At 37.2% G+C, this 22694-nt stretch overlaps 1 protein-coding gene across 1 annotated transcript; it reads right to left on the bottom strand.

Moving 5' to 3' along the window:
* Positions 1-2881: 2881 nt before the first annotated feature.
* On the bottom strand, positions 2882-21931 carry LOC105645154 (putative cinnamyl alcohol dehydrogenase 1). Its single transcript, XM_089719838.1, is given in 7 exon segments — positions 2882-3180; positions 18603-18753; positions 18896-19181; positions 20187-20483; positions 20563-20676; positions 21155-21259; positions 21744-21931. Coding segments are annotated over 6 exon segments (1134 nt in total). The 5' UTR covers positions 21244-21259; positions 21744-21931; the 3' UTR covers positions 2882-2983.
* Between the last annotated feature and the right edge of the window lie 763 nt (positions 21932-22694).

The raw sequence follows: 22694 nt of genomic DNA on the forward strand, positions 1-22694 counted from the left end.
ATTCAAAAAATGAGAAAAAACTTTCATTCTTGGATGTGCCAATCGATGGTGCCATAAGTTTGGAGATGTTTTGTTTGAAAACAATGCTGATGGCGAAGAAGAAAGACAAGCACTAGCAGTAAACAGATAAAGAGGACCAGAATCATTGCAACAAGTTATTGTGTTCTGTGTCGGATGTTCCTTGACAGAAAAACCAAGAGAATCAAAATCTATAGAAAAAAAATTATCTTTAGTAAAACTGAGGAGCTGAAATTAAATTTTTGCAAATTTTTGGAACAACCAAAACTTCATTTAAAATAAATTTTCGAAATTGAGTGGAAAAAATTTTGTGGCCAATACGTGTGATATCAAGTTGCTTACCATTGCCAATTTGAACCTTATCTGTGCCATAATATGGTGAATACGAACATAAAAGACTTGGGTTATTGGTCATATGGTGAGTTGCACCAGTATTACTATGCGACACAAATGTGGTTTCTGAGTTTCCATTAAAGTGAAGGCCAGCAAAAGGTGATGACTGATCATGAGTATTTCGGTTAGGACAAGTTTTGACAGTATGGTTAAAGCATCACACAATTGACACAAGGTTGGTGGTTGACCTAAAATGGACTGGGTGTAATTAGTACTTTGAGTGGAGAATGAAGATTGCCCGCTGCCACGACCACGATTGGAGAAAAAGGTTGGTGCGCAATTATATTGTTGCGAATAGGATTGGCTATATGGTGAAATGTTTGAAAATTGAAACTGATGTGGTGAATTAAAATTGGAATTAGAAAACCACTACTGTTGTCCTCGACCAAACCGTCCACGACCACCCCTATTAGACTGTCCATGTCCACCTCTATTAACGCGACCGAGTCATCACAAAGCTTGAGAACTTTCATTAGATGTTGAAGATGAGAATTTTAACACGCGACTTTCATGTGCTAATAGAAATAACCGAAGTTCTGGAAAGGAAGGGAGTGCTTTTGTCGCAGTCATAGTTGTCACAACATCAGAATGCTCTTATGGTAGGCCAGAGAGTATCTGAAGAATAACATCATCATTTTTAACTGGACAACCAATAGCATGAAGTTGATCTGCAATGGATTTAACATGACTGAGAAACTTTGTCATTGAACGATTGCCTTTAGTTGCTTGACTGAAACTCATTTTCAGCTGCATGTATTTAGCATTGACATGATCGTGAAAAAGCTTCTCAATTTCATCCCATGTTTCTTTAGCAGAAAGAGCAGTGCCAAGTTGAATTATATGTTTGGGAATCTTAGCAAAACCGTGGCATGGATCCAAGATAAAACAATGGAATCAATTTATATATTTGGACTAAAGATACCTTCAGAATTAATAAGAGTTCCAGGAGGAGGAGATTCTGAATCATTTACATGTTTAGTGACTTATGACAATGAAGAATATTGAGAAAGAGTGTTTTCCATAATAGAAAATTGGTAAAATCAAGAGTTGCTGGAATATGGTTTTTAATATTGCTAACTGAGAAAACTGACTGTGAAGAAGATGAAGATAATAAGAAAGATAGTGTCGTTGAAGATGAAGAATCGAAAGTAAGTAAAGAGGATGAAGAGGAGGAAGGTGCGGTGGTAGTGTCGTTGAAATTGTATTTTCCTAGGTCTCTGATACCATAAAGAAACTTTTTGAAGAGAAATAGTGATCTGACCATAGGTTCGGTCACGTATGTATTTATATAGTAACTATTGGATAAGTACAACATATAAAGAGATAAATATACAGGTAATTATACAGGTAATTATACAAAAATAGTAGTTATTCTTTTAAATAGAAGTTAGCTCAGTTCGACTCATTTACCTTCATATCTTTCATCATTGTTGTGTATGTACCAAAATACAAAAGCATGCAAGAGCCAACAAAATCAATAATTCCAAAGTTAATTTATACATATATACAAGGATAGAATAGAAAATAATTGTCTCCAAGCAAAAAAATCGATCATGATGACTACTAAATTTAGGATTATATTTACAAGTTCAAATTAAGCATGGTTATCATTGTAAAATAAACAAACTTGAAAGGGTCAACTTATAGATTTCATAATAAATCTTTCTATATATAACACACATTATGATATGATACTTTAGGTAAACTTAACATAATGTAACTAGAAATATGATTAATTACCTCATTTTCCAATTCGTATTCTAATTTGGTGAGCCAAAGAAAAAAAATGATCAAAATATAAAAGTACATACCTTCAAGATACAACAAAGTTTACACTAATAACTTGTAAACTAAAATAGAGTAAAAAGAATTAGGTCTCGTTTGGTTCAAGTTCACTTACTTTCTGGGAAGTTCAATTCCAAGAAGTAAATGTTTGATTGATATATTGACTTTCCGTAAGCTAAATTTGTGTCAATAAAATATTACATATGAAATGTCAACAAACCCTACCATGAAATTGAGTATATCAATTGAAATAATTTATTGAAAATAACTATGAAGCAAGGGCAAGGTAGAGTTCTTCTAATTTCTAGAGCTAAGGAAGTGCACTTCCTTGGGTTGAGGGGGTAACTTACTTGTCGTATAGTCAAGGAAAAAAGAGTTTCAAGTTTTCAAAAATTTCTATATTTTTTAGAATCAAACAATGTGACATTTCTCACCTCCTGGGAACTTTAAGTTCCTGAGCAAAGTTACCCAACCAAACAAGGCCTTAAGGAGAGAGAACTTTAGAAATAGCAATTCTTATTCACACCTCTGGTTTGTCAATCAAAAGAGCATACATATAAAGGTAGAAAAGTGAGTAAACATAGAAATAGGGATGTATCATCAGTTATCTTTATAAGCAAATTTATAATTATCAGGATATTTCATTTATTTCATGACAAAAGGTCTTCAAGAATATTTGTTCCCATCACAATACTTTTTTAATTGACACAAAAAGCATAAGACAACAGACATTGGATAATTTCTTGAGTCACAATATAGACTTGCAGCTTTACTTGTTTATATGGTTTCATTTCAACGAGTTCTCGATATCTATAACAAACCGATACCTAACGTCTTTATTTATCACTTGTTGAAGAGCTTCGTTCACGTACTGAATTGGAATGATTTCTATCTTCGGATAAATCTTATGAGCAGCACAGAATTCCAACATTTCTTGTGTCACTCTAGTCCCACCTACAACGCTACCTGTTATGCTTTTCATACCTGCCACCACGCAAGCATTTTATGATTTCACTTGCAAGCCATAAGAAGCTACCAGCTATTGTCTAGAGAGAAAATGAAGTAATTGTAACGTACTCTTTCTGTTCCAAAATATAAATTGTTTTAAAATGATTATTTTGTCTTAAAATATAAGTCGGATTGAGATATTATAAGGAATAATAAATGATGTTTTTCTAATATTATATTTATTTATACTCTCGACCTTTCCAAATTGTTAAAATTGCCTTATAATTCTAAGATTCACACTACTAGTCCTTTGGTGGCTAAGAAACATGTTTCTCATGGCTTATACTAGTCTTTTGGTGGCTTCAATGTTGGTTCACATTACTAGTTTTTTGGTGGCTTCAATGTTTCACACTACTAGTCTTTTGGTGGCTAAGAAAATTCAATGTTGGTTGGCAATGTTGGTGAGCTAACTTGGACTAGGATGGCACATCTTCAACAATGGAAGGAAGACTTGAAATTTGTTCACATGGTGATACACCTCTATATAATGCAACCTTGCTTGGAGCACATTTAGAAGATCAAACAAGTGAAATTCATCCAAGAGAGAAATCCTCCAAGAGCATTTCTCTAAAACTATCCACTCTCTTCATATACCACCTTTTCATATATATACACACTCTTGCCATATTCATTGAGTGTAGTGAGGTGTTATCTTGAGTGTATTTTTGTGTGGGTGTAAAATCACTTGTATCTCCATATTTTTCATAGTGCATTTACTTCTCTCTCGCCCCGTGGTTTTTTCCCTCTACATTGGAGGGTTTCCACGTAAATCTTGTGTCTCTTCCATTTATTATTTTACTTCTCATTTTATCATCAATTATCGAAACTAAATATTTATCCATTACCACGCTAAATTCCGCAACAAACTGGTATCAGAGCGTTGTAATATTTATTTGGATTTCACAACATGGCTTCTGTCATGAAATTTGATGTTGAGAAGTTCGATGAAAAAATCAGTTTTGGCATTTGGCGAGTTCAGATGATAGCCGTTGTAACACCCCTTCCCGGTCCACCCGTAAACCCGAATGAACCGGACCGAGACGTTACAAACTGGTTGACTGTATGGCCTGACATGCTGAAATCATAATGTATATTGAATATAATAACATGCTGGTACTGTATACAAAAATAATGTAATTTATATTTACAAAACATGATACAAATGTCAAAATGAAATGGGCCCAACTGAGTGCCCTGTACATGCCATAAAAAAAAAGGGTAGACAAAGATATATATCCAAATGAGTAGCTACCCTGAAGACTGAGTCTTCTACAGATGAACTACAGCAGTTGTCAGCCGACTCTCTACGGTCCACTCTCCAAACCTGCGAGTTAAACAGGTAACTCGCTGAGCAATAAAGCTCAGTGGATATCTCAACAGATAAAGAAACAATTAAACACATACATGTATAGAAAGAACCATGTAAACATATATGGCACATATAAGCTCACACATTATGATACTTTCATGATACCTTGATTATCTTTTGTACTGTTTATAATATTGTATAATTCATGAAATGTTATGTCAAGATATCTGTATGGCTCCATAAGGTTATAGTGAAACCGAAGTGATAAGAAAAACTGTATGAAACTGGATGAATACTGTATGCTTGGCTGCTATGGCCCATATAATCATATCCACTCAACGGCCTGTAGCCGGAGTATCAAACTGTATGAGGTGCAGATCTGCTATCCTATGTCGCGACATAGCCTTATCTACATGGTTTCTACCTAACCTCAATGGAGCATAATGTTGGTATGTCAATAATATAACACAACATCACATTAATAGTTCATAACTTCATAATTCATAATTTATATTTGATTTCACATCATTTGCATGCTTGCATGTTGTTTTGATACATGTTCTAATGTTGTATTTGATGTTAAAATGATTAGAGGCATATAAGTGAAGCAAAGGCATACAATTGCATTGAAAAAGAAGTCCAAAAATGCATGAAAACATAAGTCGCGAGCGCGCCTTGCAAAGTCGCGAGCGCGTAGAATGCAAAATGAGAGATAGTGAGTTATCGGGCACAAGTCGCGAGCGCGTACTTGAAAGTCGCGAGCGCGTACTTGAAAGTCGCGAGCGCGAGAAGTGCCAAATGAGAGACAGTGAGTTCTCAGGCTAAATTCACAAGTGCGCGATGAAGGTCGCGAGCGCTTACAGGCCAAGGGCCAAGTACGCGAGCGCGCACTTCACAGTCGCGAGCGCGAGATGTGCCAAATGAGAGTCAGAGAGTTTGCGAGCACAAGTTGCGAGCGCGCACTTGAAAGTCGCGAGCGCGAGATGTGCCAAATGAGAGTCAGAGAGTTTCAGGTGAAAGTCGCGAGCGCGTAGTTCAAATTCGCGAGCGCGAGAAGGCAATGCGAACTTGTCATGCAATTCGCGCGCGCGCTTCCAGCCTGCACTGTCTGTACTCTTTTGGTCATATCTCTCAATATACAACTCCGATTGAATGATTAAAAAACCCATGTAAAACTAACACATAGAGGAACAAATAACTCTTCTATGACACTTCCTAATTCCATCATTAAATGGGGTCAAAATCAAGATGAAGTTACTGGTAAAATTTCCAACAAAACCTGTTTCAACATAAACTCAATATTCACTTCATTTATTCAATACTTCCCCTGTTTTCCCCTGTTTTCTCACCATTTCCAATCCTCCTACTCAACATGAAGCAATATTGTCTCAATAGCAACACACCACACAAATCTCATACAAAGAAAATGGAAATTAACAAGAGATATCAAACCTTTACTCCAAAAGCTTGAGCTCCTTTTCTTTAGCTTCTTTTCTCTACACTCTTAGAACTCCCTTCACCTATAAATAAGAATTCTTATGAATTCTAAAATAATAGCACCAAATGTTTCAATTATGAACTTCAAGAAGGTTTACTTACTTGGATAAAAGAGAAGTTGAAGTTAAGGCTTAACTACCATGAAAATTGAAAGGAAGGTGGAAGAGGAAAGGAAGAAGATGAAGATAAACATGAAAATGGGAAAGTGAAATGGTTATTAGGGGTAGGCCATCAAAAATCAAAGGATTTGTGTGTAAAAGTTCTAAATGGTACCTCAATTGTAAGCAGGCTACAACTTAATACCCAAGCTCAATCTTTTAATGCAAATCACTCCTCACCCATATGCTTTAATCTTTTTCTCTCACTCAAATAAGTCCACTTATAATCTCATTCTACCCCAACCGGGTTTGGTTCAACTCGACTCAACTCGACTACTCAACTCTATGCTAAGACTCGACTCGGAGTAGGATGTCACAATTCTCCCCTCCTAAATAAAAACTTCGTCCCGAAGTTTACCTGTTGTAAACAACTGCGGATACTGTTGTCGCATGGTGTCTTCAGATTCCCAAGTTGCTTCTTCTGTCTTATGATTCCTCCAAAGAACTTTAACCAATGCTATCTTCTTGTTCCGCAATTCCTTAGTTTCTCTGGCTAAGATCTGAACTGGTTCTTCTTCATAAGTGAGATCCGGCTGAATTTCAATCTCTTCTGCTGATAACACGTGTGATGGGTCTGATCTGTATCTCCTTAACATTGATACGTGAAAGACATTATGAATTCGATCTAAGGTTGAAGGTAACGCTAGGCGATAGGCTAATGGTCCTACGCGTTCAACAATCTCGTATGGACCAATGAACCTAGGGCTAAGCTTACCCTTTCGTCCAAACCTTAGGATCTTTTTCCATGGTGAAACTTTCAGAAATACCTTATCACCCACCGAGTACTCAATATCCTTTCTCTTTAAATCAGCATAAGACTTCTGTCTATCACTTGCTTCTTTCAGCCGTTTTCTGATGATTTCCACTTTCTCTTCTGTTTCTCTAACCAAATCTGGACCCAAAATCTTCTTCTCACTCAGTTCTGTCCAACACACAGGTGTTCTACATGGTCTACCATACAATGCTTCATATGGTGCCATCTTAATGCTTGATTGGTAGCTGTTGTTGTAGGCAAACTCCATGAGAGGTACATATCTGTCCCAACTGCTTTCAAATTCTATAACACATGATCTCATCATGTCTTCTAGGATCTGAATTACTCTCTCTGATTGGCCATCTGTTTGAGGATGAAATGCAGTGCTGAAATGCAATCTCGTCCCTAATGCTTCCTGCAGTTTACCCCAAAACTTCGATGTAAACCTTGGATCACGATCAGAGATAATGGATGATGGAACTCCATGTAGTCGGACTATTTCTCTAACATAAATGTCTGCTAACTTGTCCAGAGAATAGTCCATCCGAACTGGTAAAAAGTGTGCGGACTTAGTTAATCTGTCCACGATCACCCATACTGCATCATGCTTCCGCTGCGTCTGAGGTAATCCAGTAACAAAATCCATCGTGATCTGATCCCACTTCCATGTTGGCACTGTTATTGGATGAAGCAACCCAGCTGGTAGTTGATGTTCTGCTTTTACTTGTTGACATGTTAAACATCTTGTTACAACATTTCCGATATCTTTCTTCATGCCCGGCCACCAATAGCCTTTCTTCAAATCTTGATACATCTTGGTACTGCCTGGATGCATTGTATATGGACTGTTATGAGCTTCATGCAGAATCTTTTGTCTAAGCTCCCCTATCTGTGGTACAACAACTCTGTCTTCATAGAATAAGACTCCACTGTTATCCAATCTGAATTTCCCACCATGATCTTCCTGTACTTGTTTCACCCATAGTGCTGTTTGTGCATCTTTCTTCTGTGCCTCTGCAACTTCCTGAACCCAAGATGGCTGTACTTGCATCTGTGCTAGAATAACTCCCTGCTGTTGCAGCTCCATGTTAATTCTCATTGCTTTCAAAGCAAACAATGATTTCCGGCTAAGGGCATCAGCTACCACGTTAGCTTTGCCCGGATGGTAATTAATGACATAATCATAATTAGCCAGAATCTGCATCCACTTCCGTTGTCTTGAATTCAAGTCCTTCTGTGTCGGTAAATACTTTAAACTCTGATGATCTGTGTAAATGTAACACTTTTCACCGTACAGATAATGCCGCCATACTTTGAATGCTAGAACAATGGCTGCCAGTTCTAAATCATGGGTTGGATAATTCAATTCATGTGGCTTCAATTGTCTGGAGACATAAGCTACCACTTTTCTATCTTGCATGAGTACACATCCTAACCCAATATGAGAGGCATCACTGTAAATCTCAAAGTCTTTACCTGACACTGGCTGAGTCAACACTGGTGCTTCAGTCAACTTTTTCTTCAAAGTGTCAAAACTTTGCTGACATCTATCATCCCATTGGAATACAACCTCTTTCTTCAACAATCTTGTTAAAGGTGATGCGATGATGGAGAATCCCTTTACGAACCTTCTGTAATAACTGGCTAAACCCAGAAAACTTCGAACTTCTCTGACATTTCTGGGTGGTCTCCAATCAACAATAGCTTCAATCTTCTTAGGATCCATTCTGATACCCTCCGATGACACCACATGTCCTAAGAAAGAAACTTCTTCCAGCCAAAACTCACACTTACTGAGCTTGGCATACAGCTGTTTATCCCTCAGTGTCTGAAGTACAATCCGCAAATGTTTATCATGTTCGACCTTATCTTTGGAGTAAACCAAAATGTCATCTATAAACACTACCACAAACTGGCCCAGATATGAATGAAACACGCGGTTCATGAGATCCATGAAAACCGCTGGTGCATTTGTGAGACCGAATGGCATGACTAAAAATTCATAGTGACCATATCGGGTCCTGAATGCAGTCTTAGCGATATCTTCTTCCTTTATCCGCAACTGATGGTATCCCGACCTAAGGTCGATCTTAGAAAACATACCTGCACCTTTTAGCTGATCAAACAAATCATCGATTCGAGGCAATGGATACTTATTCTTGATTGTCAGTTTGTTCAGCTGTCTGTAGTCAATGCACAGTCTGAATGATCCATCTTTCTTCTTTACAAATAATACCGGTGCTCCCCAAGGTGATACACTGGGTCTGATAAAGCCTTTATCTAATAACTCCTGTAGCTGAATCTTTAACTCTTTTAGCTCTGCTGGTGCCATTCTGTAAGGTGCAATTGATACTGGTGCTGCTCCAGGATAGACATCTATAGTAAACTCCACTTCCCTCCTTGGTGGTAACCCTGGTAACTCTTCTGGAAATACATCTGGATAATCACACACTGTTGGTATATCTTGCACTTTGGACTGTTCTTTCTCTGCTTGTAATGCACATACCAAGTATGCTTCACAACCTTTCTGAATTAATCTCTTTGCTGCCATGGCTGATATCACATTACCCAGAAAATCTCGTCGCTTCCCGACTACTGTAATCTCTTCCCCTGCTGTTGTATATACTGTCACCCTTTTCTTTGCACAATCAACTATAGCCTGATGTCTGGATAGCCAATCCATACCCAAAATAACATCAAATTCTCTAAATGGCAACTCCATAAGATCTCCTGGAAACTCTTTTCCATGAATAACAATTGGACATCCTTCGACCACTGTATGAGTTTGTACTACATCTCCTAATGGATTAGTAACTACCATACCCTGACTCACATATGCAACTTCTAACCCTTTAACCCAAGGTTTAGGTACACTAATGTATGAATGAGATGAGCCAGGATCAATTAAAGCATAAACTGTATGATCACATAAGGAAAACTCACCAACTATTACATCTGGAGCTTCCTCATCTTCTCTGGCTCGCATAGCATAAACCTTGGCTGGACCTCTTGTATCAGGTCTGTCCACAGTCTCTGACTGCTGTCTCTGCCCTCCGGAGCTCTTACCTCTACCTCTGCCTGCTATGAACTGTGTAGAAACTTTTGCCCTCTTCGGACAATCCTTCTTCTGATGGTCTGATGCTTCGCATATCCAACATTTACCAGTCATCAACCAACAATCTCCACCATGCCGTCTGCCACAATGCTCACAAGGTGGAAAAGTATAACCGGCTGACTCTGCACCTCTACTGGTGCCTCTACCAATTCCTCTGCCTGAACCTCGACTACCTCCGGCAGAACTAGCCACAACTGATACCGCTGGCATGTTAGCACCCCTAGCTGTGCCTTGGCTAAAGGAAGGTCTAGCACTAGCTGAACTACTAGCACCTCTGAATCTCTTGCTTTCTGACTGATAGGTACTGGGTGCACTCTGAGTCTGGTCTCTCCTCTGTTGAGACCGCTGGCGTCTGGTACGCTGACTGGCCTGAATCCGCTCTATCTCCTGAGCTGCCTCTACCAAAGCTGAGAACTCTCTGAATCTGGAAGCTACCACTCCCATCTGAATCTCATCGTTCAGGCCTTCCTGAAACTTTTTACACCTCTCGGCTTCTGTAGCCACTATCCCCTTACCATACCTGCTGAGCCTGGTAAACTCTCGCTCATATTCGGCAACTGACATTCTGTTCTGCCTCAGGTATAAGAATTCTTTCCTTCTTGCATCTAGGTAAGCCTCTGTGATAAACTTCTTCTTGAATTCATCCAAGAAGAATTGCCATGTACGCTGTTCTGCTGATACCCGCTGCTGAATAGTAGTCCACCAGGTATATGCCTCATCTATGAGCAATGATGTGGCACAAACCAACTTATCCTCTGGTGTACATTGTAATTGTTCCAGAACTCTCGATGTCCCATCTAACCAATACTCAGCTCTTTCTAGACTATCATCCTTGTTAGCACTGAATTCTTTCGCCCCATATTTCTGAAGCTTCTCTAGTGGGGGCTTTCTTTCCCTTTCTACTACTATTGGTGCTTGAGGCATCACTCCTGCAATCTGTCTAAACGTATCCGCAAGTTGCTTTAACAACACCTCTTGACCTGGTGCTACTGGAGCCTCACCCTCCACTGCTCTGGAGGCGTGTGACTCGCTCTCACCTTCTTGTGACATCCTCCTAAAAGAACAACAACTGCTTAGTTCATCAGGGTAGACATAGCATGTACACTATACTGACTTATGAATGCAAGCCCGGGGAAACTAAACCTAGGGCTCTGATACCAAAATTTGTAACACCCCTTCCCGGTCCACCCGTAAACCCGAATGAACCAGACCGAGACATTACAAACTGGTTGACTGTATGGCCTGACATGCTGAAATCATAATGTATATTGAATATAATAGCATGCTGGTACTGTATACAAAAATAATGTAATTTATATTTACAAAACATGATACAAATGTCAAAATGAAATGGGCCCAACTGAGTGCCTTGTACATGCCATAAAAAAAAAGGGTAGACAAAGATATATATCCAAATGAGTAGCTACCCTGAAGACTGAGTCTTCTACAGATGAACTGCAGCAGTTGTCAGCCGACTCTCTACGGTCCACTCTCCAAACCTGCGAGTTAAACAGGTAACTCGCTGAGCAATAAAGCTCAGTGGATATCTCAACAGATAAAGAAACAATTAAACACTTACATGTATAGAAAGAACCATGTAAACATATATGGCACATATAAGCTCACACATTATGATACTTTCATGATACCTTGATTATCTTTTGTACTGTTTATAATACTGTATAATTCATGAAATGTTATGTCAAGATATCTGTATGGCTCCATAAGGTTATAGTGAAACCGAAGTGATAAGAAAAACTGTATGAAACTGGATGAATACTGTATGCTTGGCTGCTATGGCCCATATAATCATATCCACTCAACGGCCTGTAGCCGGAGTATCAAACTGTATGAGGTGCAGATCTGCTATCCTATGTCGCGACATAGCCTTATCTACATGGTTTCTACCTAACCTCAATGGAGCATAATGTTGGTATGTCAATAAGATAACACAACATCACATTAATAGTTCATAACTTCATAATTCATAATGTATATTTGATTTCACATCATTTGCATGCTTGCATGTTGTTTTGATACATGTTCTAATGTTGTATTTGATGTTAAAATGATAGGAGGCATATAAGTGAAGCAAAGGCATACAACTGCATTGAAAAAGAAGTCCAAAAATGCATGAAAACATAAGTCGCGAGCGCGCCTTGCAAAGTCGCGAGCGCGTAGAATGCAAAATGAGAGACAGTGAGTTATCGGGCACAAGTCGCGAGCGCGTACTTGAAAGTCGCGAGCACGAGAAGTGCCAAATGAGAGACAGTGAGTTCTCAGGCTAAATTCACGAGCGCGCGATGAAGGTCACGAGCGCTTACAGGCCAAGGGCCAAGTACGCGAGCGCGCACTTCACAGTCGCGAGCGCGAGATGTGCCAAATGAGAGTCAGAGAGTTTGCGAGCACAAGTCGCGAGCGCGCACTTGAAAGTCACGAGCGCGAGATGTGCCAAATGAGAGTCAGAGAGTTTCAGGTGAAAGTCGCGAGCGCGTAGTTCAAATTCGCGAGCGCGAGAAGGCAACGCGAACTTGCCATGCAATTCGCGCGCGCGCTTCCAGCCTGCACTGTCTGTACTCTTTTGGTCATATCTCTCAATATACAACTCCAATTTGAATGATTCAAAAACCCTTGTAAAGCTAACACATAGAGGAACAAATAACTCTTCTATGACACTTCCTAATTCCATCATTAAATGGGGTCAAAATCAAGATGAAGTTATTGGTAAAATTTCCAGCAAAACCTGTTTCAACATAAACTCAATATTCACTTCATTTATTCAATACTTCCCCTGTTTTCCCCTGTTTTCTCACCATTTCCAGTCCTCCCACTCAACATGAAGCAATATTGTCTCAATAGCAACACACCACACAAATCTCATACAAAGAAAATGGAAATTAACAAGAGATATCAAACCTTTACTCCAAAAGCTTGAGCTCCTCTTCTTTAGCTTCTTTTCTCTACACTCTTAGAACTCCCTTCACCTATAAATAAGAATTCTTATGAATTCTAAAATAATAGCACCAAATGTTTCAATTATGAACTTCAAGAAGGTTTACTTACTTGGATAAAAGAGAAGTTGAAGTTAAGGCTTAACTACCATTAAAATTGAAAGGAAGGTGGAAGAGGAAAGGAAGAAGATGAAGATAAACATGAAAATGGGAAAGTGAAATGGTTATTAGGGGTAGGCCATCAAAAATCAAAGGATTTGTGTGTAAAAGTTCTAAATGGTACCTTAATTGTAAGCAGGCTACAACTTAATACCCAAGCTCAATCTTTTAATGCAAATCACTCCTCACCCATATGCTTTAATCTTTTTCTCTCACTCAAATAAGTCCACTTATAATCTCATTCTACCCCAACCGGGTTTGGTTCAACTCGACTCAACTCGACTACTCAACTCTATGCTAAGACTCGACTCGGAGTAGGATGTCACAGCCGTTCTCACCCAGCATCGGTTGAAAAAGGCCCTTGCAGGAAAGGCGAAAAAGCCGAACACCATGTCGGATGAAGATTGGGAAGAGTTAGATGAAAAAGCCTTGTCAGCAATCCAACTTTGTTTATCCAAAGAAGTTCTGCGAGAGGTTATCAAGGAGGATACAGCTGCAGGTTTATGGCTTAAGTTGGAGTCATTGTATATGACGAAGAGTCTTGCCAACATTATTCGTCTCAAGGAGCGCCTCTATACCATTAAGATGGTCGAAGGTACACCCATTCAAACTCACCTTGATGAGTTTAATTCCATCATAGTTGATTTGGAAAATTTAGATGTTGAAATTAATGATGAAGATAAAGCTGTTTTGTTAGTTTGCTCACTCCCCCGATCTTACTGTAACTTTAAAGATATTATGTTATACGGTGGTAATGAGACCCTAACCTTTGATGATGTCAAACAAAATCTCTTGTCAAAAGAAAAATATGACTATGAGAATAATTCAAAGGATGAAGCTGAAGGGTTAATTGTTAGGGGGAGAACTATGGATCACAGTAGTAGCAGTAGAAGTAAATCCAGATCAAAGTCTAGAGGCCGAGATAATAAGAAATTTTGTCGCTATTACAAGAAAAAGGGACATGTAATTTCAGAATGTTTTAAGTTGAAAAATAAGCAGCAAAAGGGCGAAAACAATAATCAGAAGAATTCAGAAAATTCAGCTGAAGCAAGTATTGCTCAAAAAGAGTCTAAAGGTGAAGTTTTGTCTGTTACTGATTTTGGAACTAGATCTAAAACGGAGTGGATTCTAGATTCTGCTTGTTCCTATCACATGTGTCCCCATAAAGAGTGGTTTACCATTTATGAATCTGTTGATTGTGGTATTGTCTTAATGGGGAATAATGCTCAGTGCAAAGTTGTTGGAAAAGGAACAATTAGAATTAAAATGCATGATGGCATGATTAGAACTTTAACCGGTGTTAGACATGTTCCCGACTTGAAACGGAACCTTATCTCTCTTGGCACCCTGGAGTCCCTTGGGTGTAAATATGCAGCTGAAGGTGGAGTTCTAAAGGTCTCTAAAGGTGCCCTTATTTTAATGAAAGCTAACAGATCTGGAAGCTTGTATGTGTTGCAGGGATCTACTGTTATAAGTTTTGCTGCTGTATCATTATCTATGTCAGATTCAGACGTCATAAAATTATGGCATATGCGACTTGGCCATATGAGTGAAAAAGGAATGACCATCCTGAGCAAGAGAGGTCTTTTGTGTGGTCAGAATACCGGTAGGTTGGAGTTCTATGAACATTGCATTCTCGGTAAGCAGAAAAGATTAACTTTCGGTACCGGAATTCATAGAGCCAAAGGTACTCTTGACTATATTCATTCAGATCTTTGGGGACCCTCACGTGTTCCTTCAAAAGGAGGGCATCATTACATGCTAACCATTATTGATGATTTTTCTCGTAAAGTCTGGGCTTATTTTTTAAAGCACAAAGATGAAGTTTTTTCCACTTTTAAGAAATGGAAGATTTTGATGGAAAACCAGACAAGGAAGAAAGTCAAGCGACTCAGGACCGATAATGGTCTAGAATTTTGTGGAGGTGATTTCAATGCATTCTGTGAAAATGAAGGAATTGTGAGACACCGCACGGTTGCCGGTACGCCTCAACAAAATGGAGTTGCAGAACAGATGAACAGGACATTGATGGAGAGAGTTCGTTGCATGCTCTCTAATGCTGCCTTGCCTAAAGAATTTTGGGCCGAAGCTACATCTACCGCATGTTATTTGGTGAATCGTTCCCCACACACATCACCTGAATTCAAGATTCCAGAGGAAGTTTGGTCAGGTAATCCTGTTGATTATTCAAATTTGAAAATTTTTGGATGTCCTGCATATGCACATGTCAATCAGGGAAAATTAGAGCCTAGAGCTCGAAAATGCATATTTATTGGTTATGCATCTGGTGTAAAAGGGTATCGCTTGTGGTGTCCTGAACTTAAGAAAGTAATTATTAGTAGAGACGTTACTTTCAATGAAAATGTGCTAATTCTCCCTGAAAAAGAAACTGTCAGTTCTTCTCCGTCTGACACAGGTGATTCAAAGAAAATTGACGAGAAGGTGGAGCTTGAATTTGAAATACCAACTCCTAGCAAGGAGAATATTTCCTCATCTCCGATCACATCGGAGGTTCCTGATTCCATTGAACCAGATCGTCGTGAAGACTATTCTATTGCCAGAGATAGACCCAGGAGAGAAATCAAACGGCCTGAAAGATATAATGAAGGGAATTTGGTTGCTTATGCTCTTGCAGTTGCAGAGGATACAGTTGAAGGTGGAGAACCTCACACATACTCTGAAGCAATCTCATGTCCAAATTCTTCTGAGTGGCAAGTTGCGATGCAAGAAGAAATTGAATCTCTGCACAAGAACGATACTTGGCAGTTGGTGAAATTGCCAAAAGGCCAAAGAGTTGTAGGCTGTAAATGGGTCTATAAGAAGAAAGAAGGCAATCCCGGAGTTGAAGATGCAAGATATAAAGCACGTTTAGTTGCTAAAGGCTACACTCAAAAACATGGTGTAGACTTTCATGAAGTGTTTTCTCCTGTTGTTCGTCATACTTCTATACGTGTACTTCTTGCCCTTGTTGCCTTGCAGGATCTTGAATTAGAACAACTTAATGTCAAGACTGCTTTCTTACATGGAGAGCTCGAGGAGCAGATTTATATGCAACAACCAGAAGGATTTATTGTTCTTGGAAAAGAAGACTATGTTTGTCACTTGAAGAAGTCTCTTTATGGACTAAAACAGTCCCCAAGACAATGGTACAAAAGGTTTGATTCCTTTATGGTTGAGCATGGGTATCGTCGTAGTCAGTATGATAATTGTGTTTATCACAAGAAGTTTTCAGATGGATCTTTTGTCTACTTATTGTTATATGTTGATGACATGCTAATTGCTGCTCGTAATAAGTCACTAATCAAAGAATTGAAAGATCAGTTGAGCAGTGAATTTGAGATGAAAGATCTTGGTGCTGCAAAGAAAATTCTTGGTATGGAGATTCATAGAGACCGATCAGCTAGAAAATTGTATTTATCTTAAAGAAATTACATTGAGAAGGTTCTTGAGAGATTCAATATGAGTAACTCAAAACATGTGAGTACTCCTCTTGCAGCTTATTTTAAATTATCATCTGATTTCTGCCCTCAGTCTAATGAAGAGAAAGAGCAATTGTCACATGTGCCCTATTCTAGTGCAGTTGGTAGTCTTATGTATGCTATGGTATGCACTAGACCTGATCTTGCACAGGCAGTTAGTGTTGTGAGCAGGTATATGAGTAATCCAGGTAAAGAACATTGGCAAGCAGTTAAATGGATATTCTGCTACTTGAAAGGTTCTGTGGATACTGGTTTAGTTTTTAATAGGAATAAGGTGAATCCGAATATTGTTGTTGGATATGTTGACTTTGATTATGCAGGTGATCTTGATAAGAGAAGGTCTTTGTTAGGTTATGTATTTACTTTATGCAATTCTGCCATTAGCTAGAAAGCTAGCCTCCAGTCCATTGTGGCACTATCAACTGCGGAGGCAGAATATATTGCAATTACTGAAGGAGTCAAAGAAGCAATCTGGTTAAGAGGTTTGGTTACTGATCTTGGTTTAACCCAAGATGTTGTTACTGTATTTTGTGATAGTCAAAGTGCTATTCATTTAACTAAAAATCAAATGTATCATGAAAGAACCAAGCACATTGATGTGAGGCAGTATTTTATTCGGGATGTTGTGGCAGATGGGAAGATCATCGTGAAGAAAATTGCTACAACTCATAATCCTGCGGATATGCTCACGAAACTAGTTCCAAATCTCAAGTTCAAGCATTGCTTGGACTTGATCGGTGTTCACCAATTCTAAAGGCTCTTTGGGGCATGGCGAGAAAGGAATATGCACATCATTTTGTAAGGAGATCATCTTAGAATTTAAGTCAAGGTGGAGATTGTTAAAATTGCCTTATAATTCTAAGATTCACACTACTAGTCCTTTGGTGGCTAAGAAACATGTTTCTCATGGCTTATACTAGTCTTTTGGTGGCTTCAATGTTGGTTCACATTACTAGTTTTTTGGTGGCTTCAATGTTTCACACTACTAGTCTTTTGGTGGCTAAGAAAATTCAATGTTGGTTGGCAATGTTGGTGAGCTAACTTGGACTAGGATGGCACATCTTCAACAATGGAAGGAAAACTTGAAATTTGTTCACATGGTGATACACCTCTATATAAGGCAACCTTGCTTGGAGCACATTTAGAAGATCAAACAAGTGAAATTCATCCAAGAGAGAAATCCTCCAAGAGCATTTCTCTAAAACTATCCACTCTCTTCATATACCACCTTTTCATATATATACACACTCTTGCCATATTCATTGAGTGTAGTGAGGTGTTATCTTGAGTGCATTTTTGTGTGGGTGTAAAATCACTTGTATCTCCATATTTTTCATAGTGCATTTACTTCTCTCTCGCCCCGTGGTTTTTTCCCTCTACATTGGAGGGTTTCCACGTAAATCTTGTATCTCTTCCATTTATTATTTTACTTCTCATTTTATCATCAATTATCGAAACTAAATATTTATCCATTACCACGCTAAATTCCGCAACACAAATATTTGTCACATTTGAGATTTCACGTCCCTTGAGAAAGCCATTCAATTTGTTTGAATTACAATAAATTGTTCTTGGTTTTGAGATTGAGTTATAATTAAAGTATTTGAGAACGGAGGGAGTATCATATACAATAATTACTTTCACAAGTTATTCTTAGTTTTGATATAAATGATAACTTGGTCGAATTATCATTAATTTTATTATAATATAGGAGAATTAATGTTTCCTTAATCCCCATGCAAAAATATTAGACGACTTATATTTTGTAACAGATAGAGTAATAGGTTACTTATAACTATGATCGTTAAATTTATAAGATGGATTTGTTAACTATCGATGTTATATTGCAGAAGGTCATCTATCAAAACATTGTCATTGACTCTCCCATTTAAGAATTTAGTTTATAGGCAAAAAGGAGGAAAAAACACTGCAAAATGATCATGATTCCAAGTCTAATAATTGCAGGAGAAAAATACCCGGATTAAGGTTTGCAGGACTGAATTTGATTTCACTAGGGAACGCCACAAGAACAAAAACACCATTAGTCTTCAAAAGAGTCATGAAAGGATCAAATGGATGATCACCAGAAGATGTGTCAATTATGAAGTCCAGTGATCTAGACAGAGCCTGCAAAAAAAATGTCAAATTTTATATTTGAATTGATTATCATCTTACGATTTAAATTAAACTATAGATATTCAATAGGAGGCTACCTAAATATTTTTAAAAAGGAAAAGAGGATGAAAGAAAGCTTTATATATGAGTTTACCTTCATCTGGTCTTGGTCAGAAGAGAGAACAAAATTGTCTGCACCAAGTACACTCAAAGCTTCCTCTTTTTTAGATAGGGTTGTGCTCAAGACAGTGACCTTGAGTCCAAAAGCCTTCCCAAATTTCACAGCCATATGACCAAGACCACCTAGACCAATCACTCCTAGAGATTTGCCTGCTCGGTTCATGCCATGCCGGATCATGGGATTGTATACAGTAATTCCAGCACAAAGCAAAGGTGCTGCTAAGGCCAATGGATAATCATCAGGTATCCTAAAGCAGTACCTGCATTTTTATGTCTGTTAAAAATTGATAATATAATCCTATTTTTGGGTCTATTTAATAAAAAACTATACTTGAATTTTCTATTTGAATAATATATATTTTCAAGCATAATTTTCAATTTACCTGAATATTATAGAAAAGTATAATTATACTCAACCTCCCATAAGAAACATTTTATCGTACTCTCAAAAAATAATTAAAATTGTAACCGTAATCTATTGTTATTTTATCGTACTCCCATAAGAGACATTGTTTGAGGGTTATAATAGAGTTAAGTTCCGTAATGAATAACTCGAATATATATATATATATATATATATATATATATATATATATATATATACATATATATATAATTATACAGTGAAGGAGCTCTGAATTAAAATTAGGGGAGCTAAAAAAAATTTAAGAGTTGAAGGGGACGAAATTGAAAAAATTTACTATTTTAGATGGTAAAATAAGAAAAATTTAATATTTTATAAGTGATTCTTTAAAAAAAATATTTTGTTGGAGGGGGAAGGGCCACCCCTCGCCCTAGCTCCGTCATTGCAGTTATATATACACACATATAATAAGCTATTTTTCATTTCCATTTAAACTAAATGAGTATAATTGTATTTTAATGTCTGAATTAAAAAATAGTTAATTTTTTTTACCAAGACATAATCTACTGATAAGTGCATATGACTTGACAATAGATACAGGTTTCAATCCGCATTCTTCAATTTCAAAAAAAAAAAAAAAGTTAATTTTAAAAGGTTATAATACAATTAATTTTTCATGTGACCCTTCTATTCGCTCGTCAAATTAGTGAAAACTTTTATAGTCCAAAGTTCTCAAACTTTAGATTTCTCACTTTCTATATACTTGTTTGGCTGAATGACATCCAAGTCTTATTATGTTATTAACAAATTCATTTTAAATATTTGAAAAATAAACTTATTTTTAAGGAATTTGAAAAAAAGAACTTGGGAATAAAATTTTCTTCATAAGGCAAAAAGAAACAAGAACATTTCTTACATAATTTTAGAATAATTTTCACAAAAGTATATAAAATTATAGAGCACTTGCGTTTGATGAACAACAATGTAGCTAGAATATCCTCCTTTGGTGATTGTACCATCCGTATCAATGCCATTAAAAGTGAAAACTATTCCTTTTACACAATTAACTTCTTCTCCTTCATTACAATACTCACAATCTCTGCAAGAATTGACTTAAGTACCTACTCCGACATGATCGCCAACCTTGAAATGGCTGACATTTGAACCCACCTTTTTTACAGTTCCAACAATCTCATGTCTGCAGCCAAATCACAACCAATTCAAGAGAATCATCAAATCAGTCATATAATGCAATTACTAGTACACAATACACATACCCTGGCACCAAAGGGTACTTGGAATCTCCAAGTTTATTCATTGTCCAACCAACATCAGCATAGCAGATTCCACAATGTGTGATTTTCAGAGACACATCTTCGCTGCCCACAGCCCTGAATATTTTCTCTTTCGATTAGATTGTAGCTTATTATAGATATGTTTGGCAAAATTAATTCTTTTGATAGCTGTTAGCCTGTTTGAGCAATTTTTTTTAAAAAGTTAAAAAGCTTAATGTTACAAAGGCTGACTTTTTATAAACGCTACCTTAATTAGTTAGTTCAAATGTTATGCTATCAAAAACTGTAAAAAAATAATATTTAACGCTTTAACCGAATAAAACATTAAAAGCTATTTAAAAAATTGTAGCCCGAATGAAACTGTTGTTAAGTAGGCCTTCAAATTAAACCTTTTAAACTGAAAATTTTGAACCAAGCCGGAAACCAATTATTCAATTTGGGACCAAAATCGGCTTGGAAATGGAGGGTCAACCGGCAGTTCCAAGCTGATTTTGGTCTAATTCTAATCCAAACAGGAACAGTGGCTAGGTATACAGATATTTTATATAAAACTTCCAAACGTATAAAATTATACCTGCGGCTGAATTTGTAAGGCGATAAAACTCCAGATGGGTCTTTCGCCGCCCATGCAAGGCACTCTTCCTTTGTACTTTCAGAACTCATTTTTAGGTGTATCTATCTATTTCAACATAGACCATAAGCATATTATTTTATCATTTTAAATGACATTTATGTAAAAGAAGATTGGCAATATTTTAGGACATAACTTAAATTTATTTCTATGTAATTTTTAGTAAAAAAAATTGCAAACAAGAAATATACACAGCTGCTACAACTGATGCTCTAGACTTTTAAATTCCTCGTCAATGTAAGAAATCACTCAACTTTCCCAACTGTAATATTACAAACCAAAAACAATTGATAATAAGGTACTAGAAAGAGAAATTAAACAAAGATGGATCACTTAAACAAAGAACATAAATAAAAATGGGAAGATGAGAGAAGAGATTTGCGTACTGAGCAAACTTAGTTACATAAGGTACTAGAAACTGAAATACCCAATTGATAATAAGGTACTAGAAAGAGAAATTAAACAAAGATGGATCACTTAAACAAAGAACATAAATAAAAATGGAAAGATGAGAGAAGAGATTTGCGCTTACCAGTGATCAATGAAGATGAGAAATTTCCAAGTTATTGTTCTTTTTCTTGCAAATGGATCATCATCCACAAGAAAATTAAAGTCTTAATGGTAATAAATGGGTTGAACTTTAGTGTGGTGTGTGGCCAACCCTTAACCACAAAGCATTACTCCAGGGTAGTTGCATGGTGAATTCTGGGTCCATATTAATTGTGATTGATCTGATCACAACTTAGTGCATATTTTATTTAATTGTGATTTTGTTTGTTATGTTTTTTTTTTTTAACCATCCCGACTAATTTCGCCGGGCAGGCCTAGAAAGGGGACAAAAGCGCTCCCTTCCGAGTGTTTAAAAGGGACTCCATATCCAAGATTCGAACTCGAAACCTTTGATTAAGAGAATATATTTTATTTAATTGTGATTTTGTTTGTTTTCTTTAAGTGCATATATTATTACTCTGTTTATTATATCATATGTAAAGAGCCAACTGTATAATATGGGCAGTTACCTGCAGTCGATAATTTTTCTATATAATTTATAATTTCTCCCTTTCTTTCCTGATTCTGCAAGTCCCTCTCCTCTCCCTCTTTCTTCTATTTCCCCTCTGTTTTTAGTTAATAAACAATAATAAGGAATTTCGTGTCTGCAATTTTAACAGACATGGAATATGTAATTGTAAGTTCAAATGTCTTTTTCATTGAAAAAATATATATAGAAATGTATAATTAAGGCTTTGTCCAGATGGGGTGAAGGAATAGTCGTTAAAGTAGAGTCAAGTAAATATGAGAAGGCAAGGTGAAGTAAAGGTAATGTTATATTCACCGATCATGTAGTGATCTGGTTGGTTTTTTCATTTATGTAAGGAGTGAGAAATTTTGAGTTCGAGTCATTTCGATCAAAGTTATTTTCACCAATTTAGTAAGTCATAGGGAGAGCTATCCCTATAATGTTACTTCGGCCCATAACAGCTTC

Source organism: Jatropha curcas, chromosome 3, assembly GCF_041381405.1.
Source record: "Jatropha curcas cultivar XTBG-Jc1 chromosome 3, XTBG_Jcur_1.0, whole genome shotgun sequence".
In the NCBI taxonomy this organism is placed as follows: Eukaryota; Viridiplantae; Streptophyta; class Magnoliopsida; order Malpighiales; family Euphorbiaceae; genus Jatropha; species Jatropha curcas.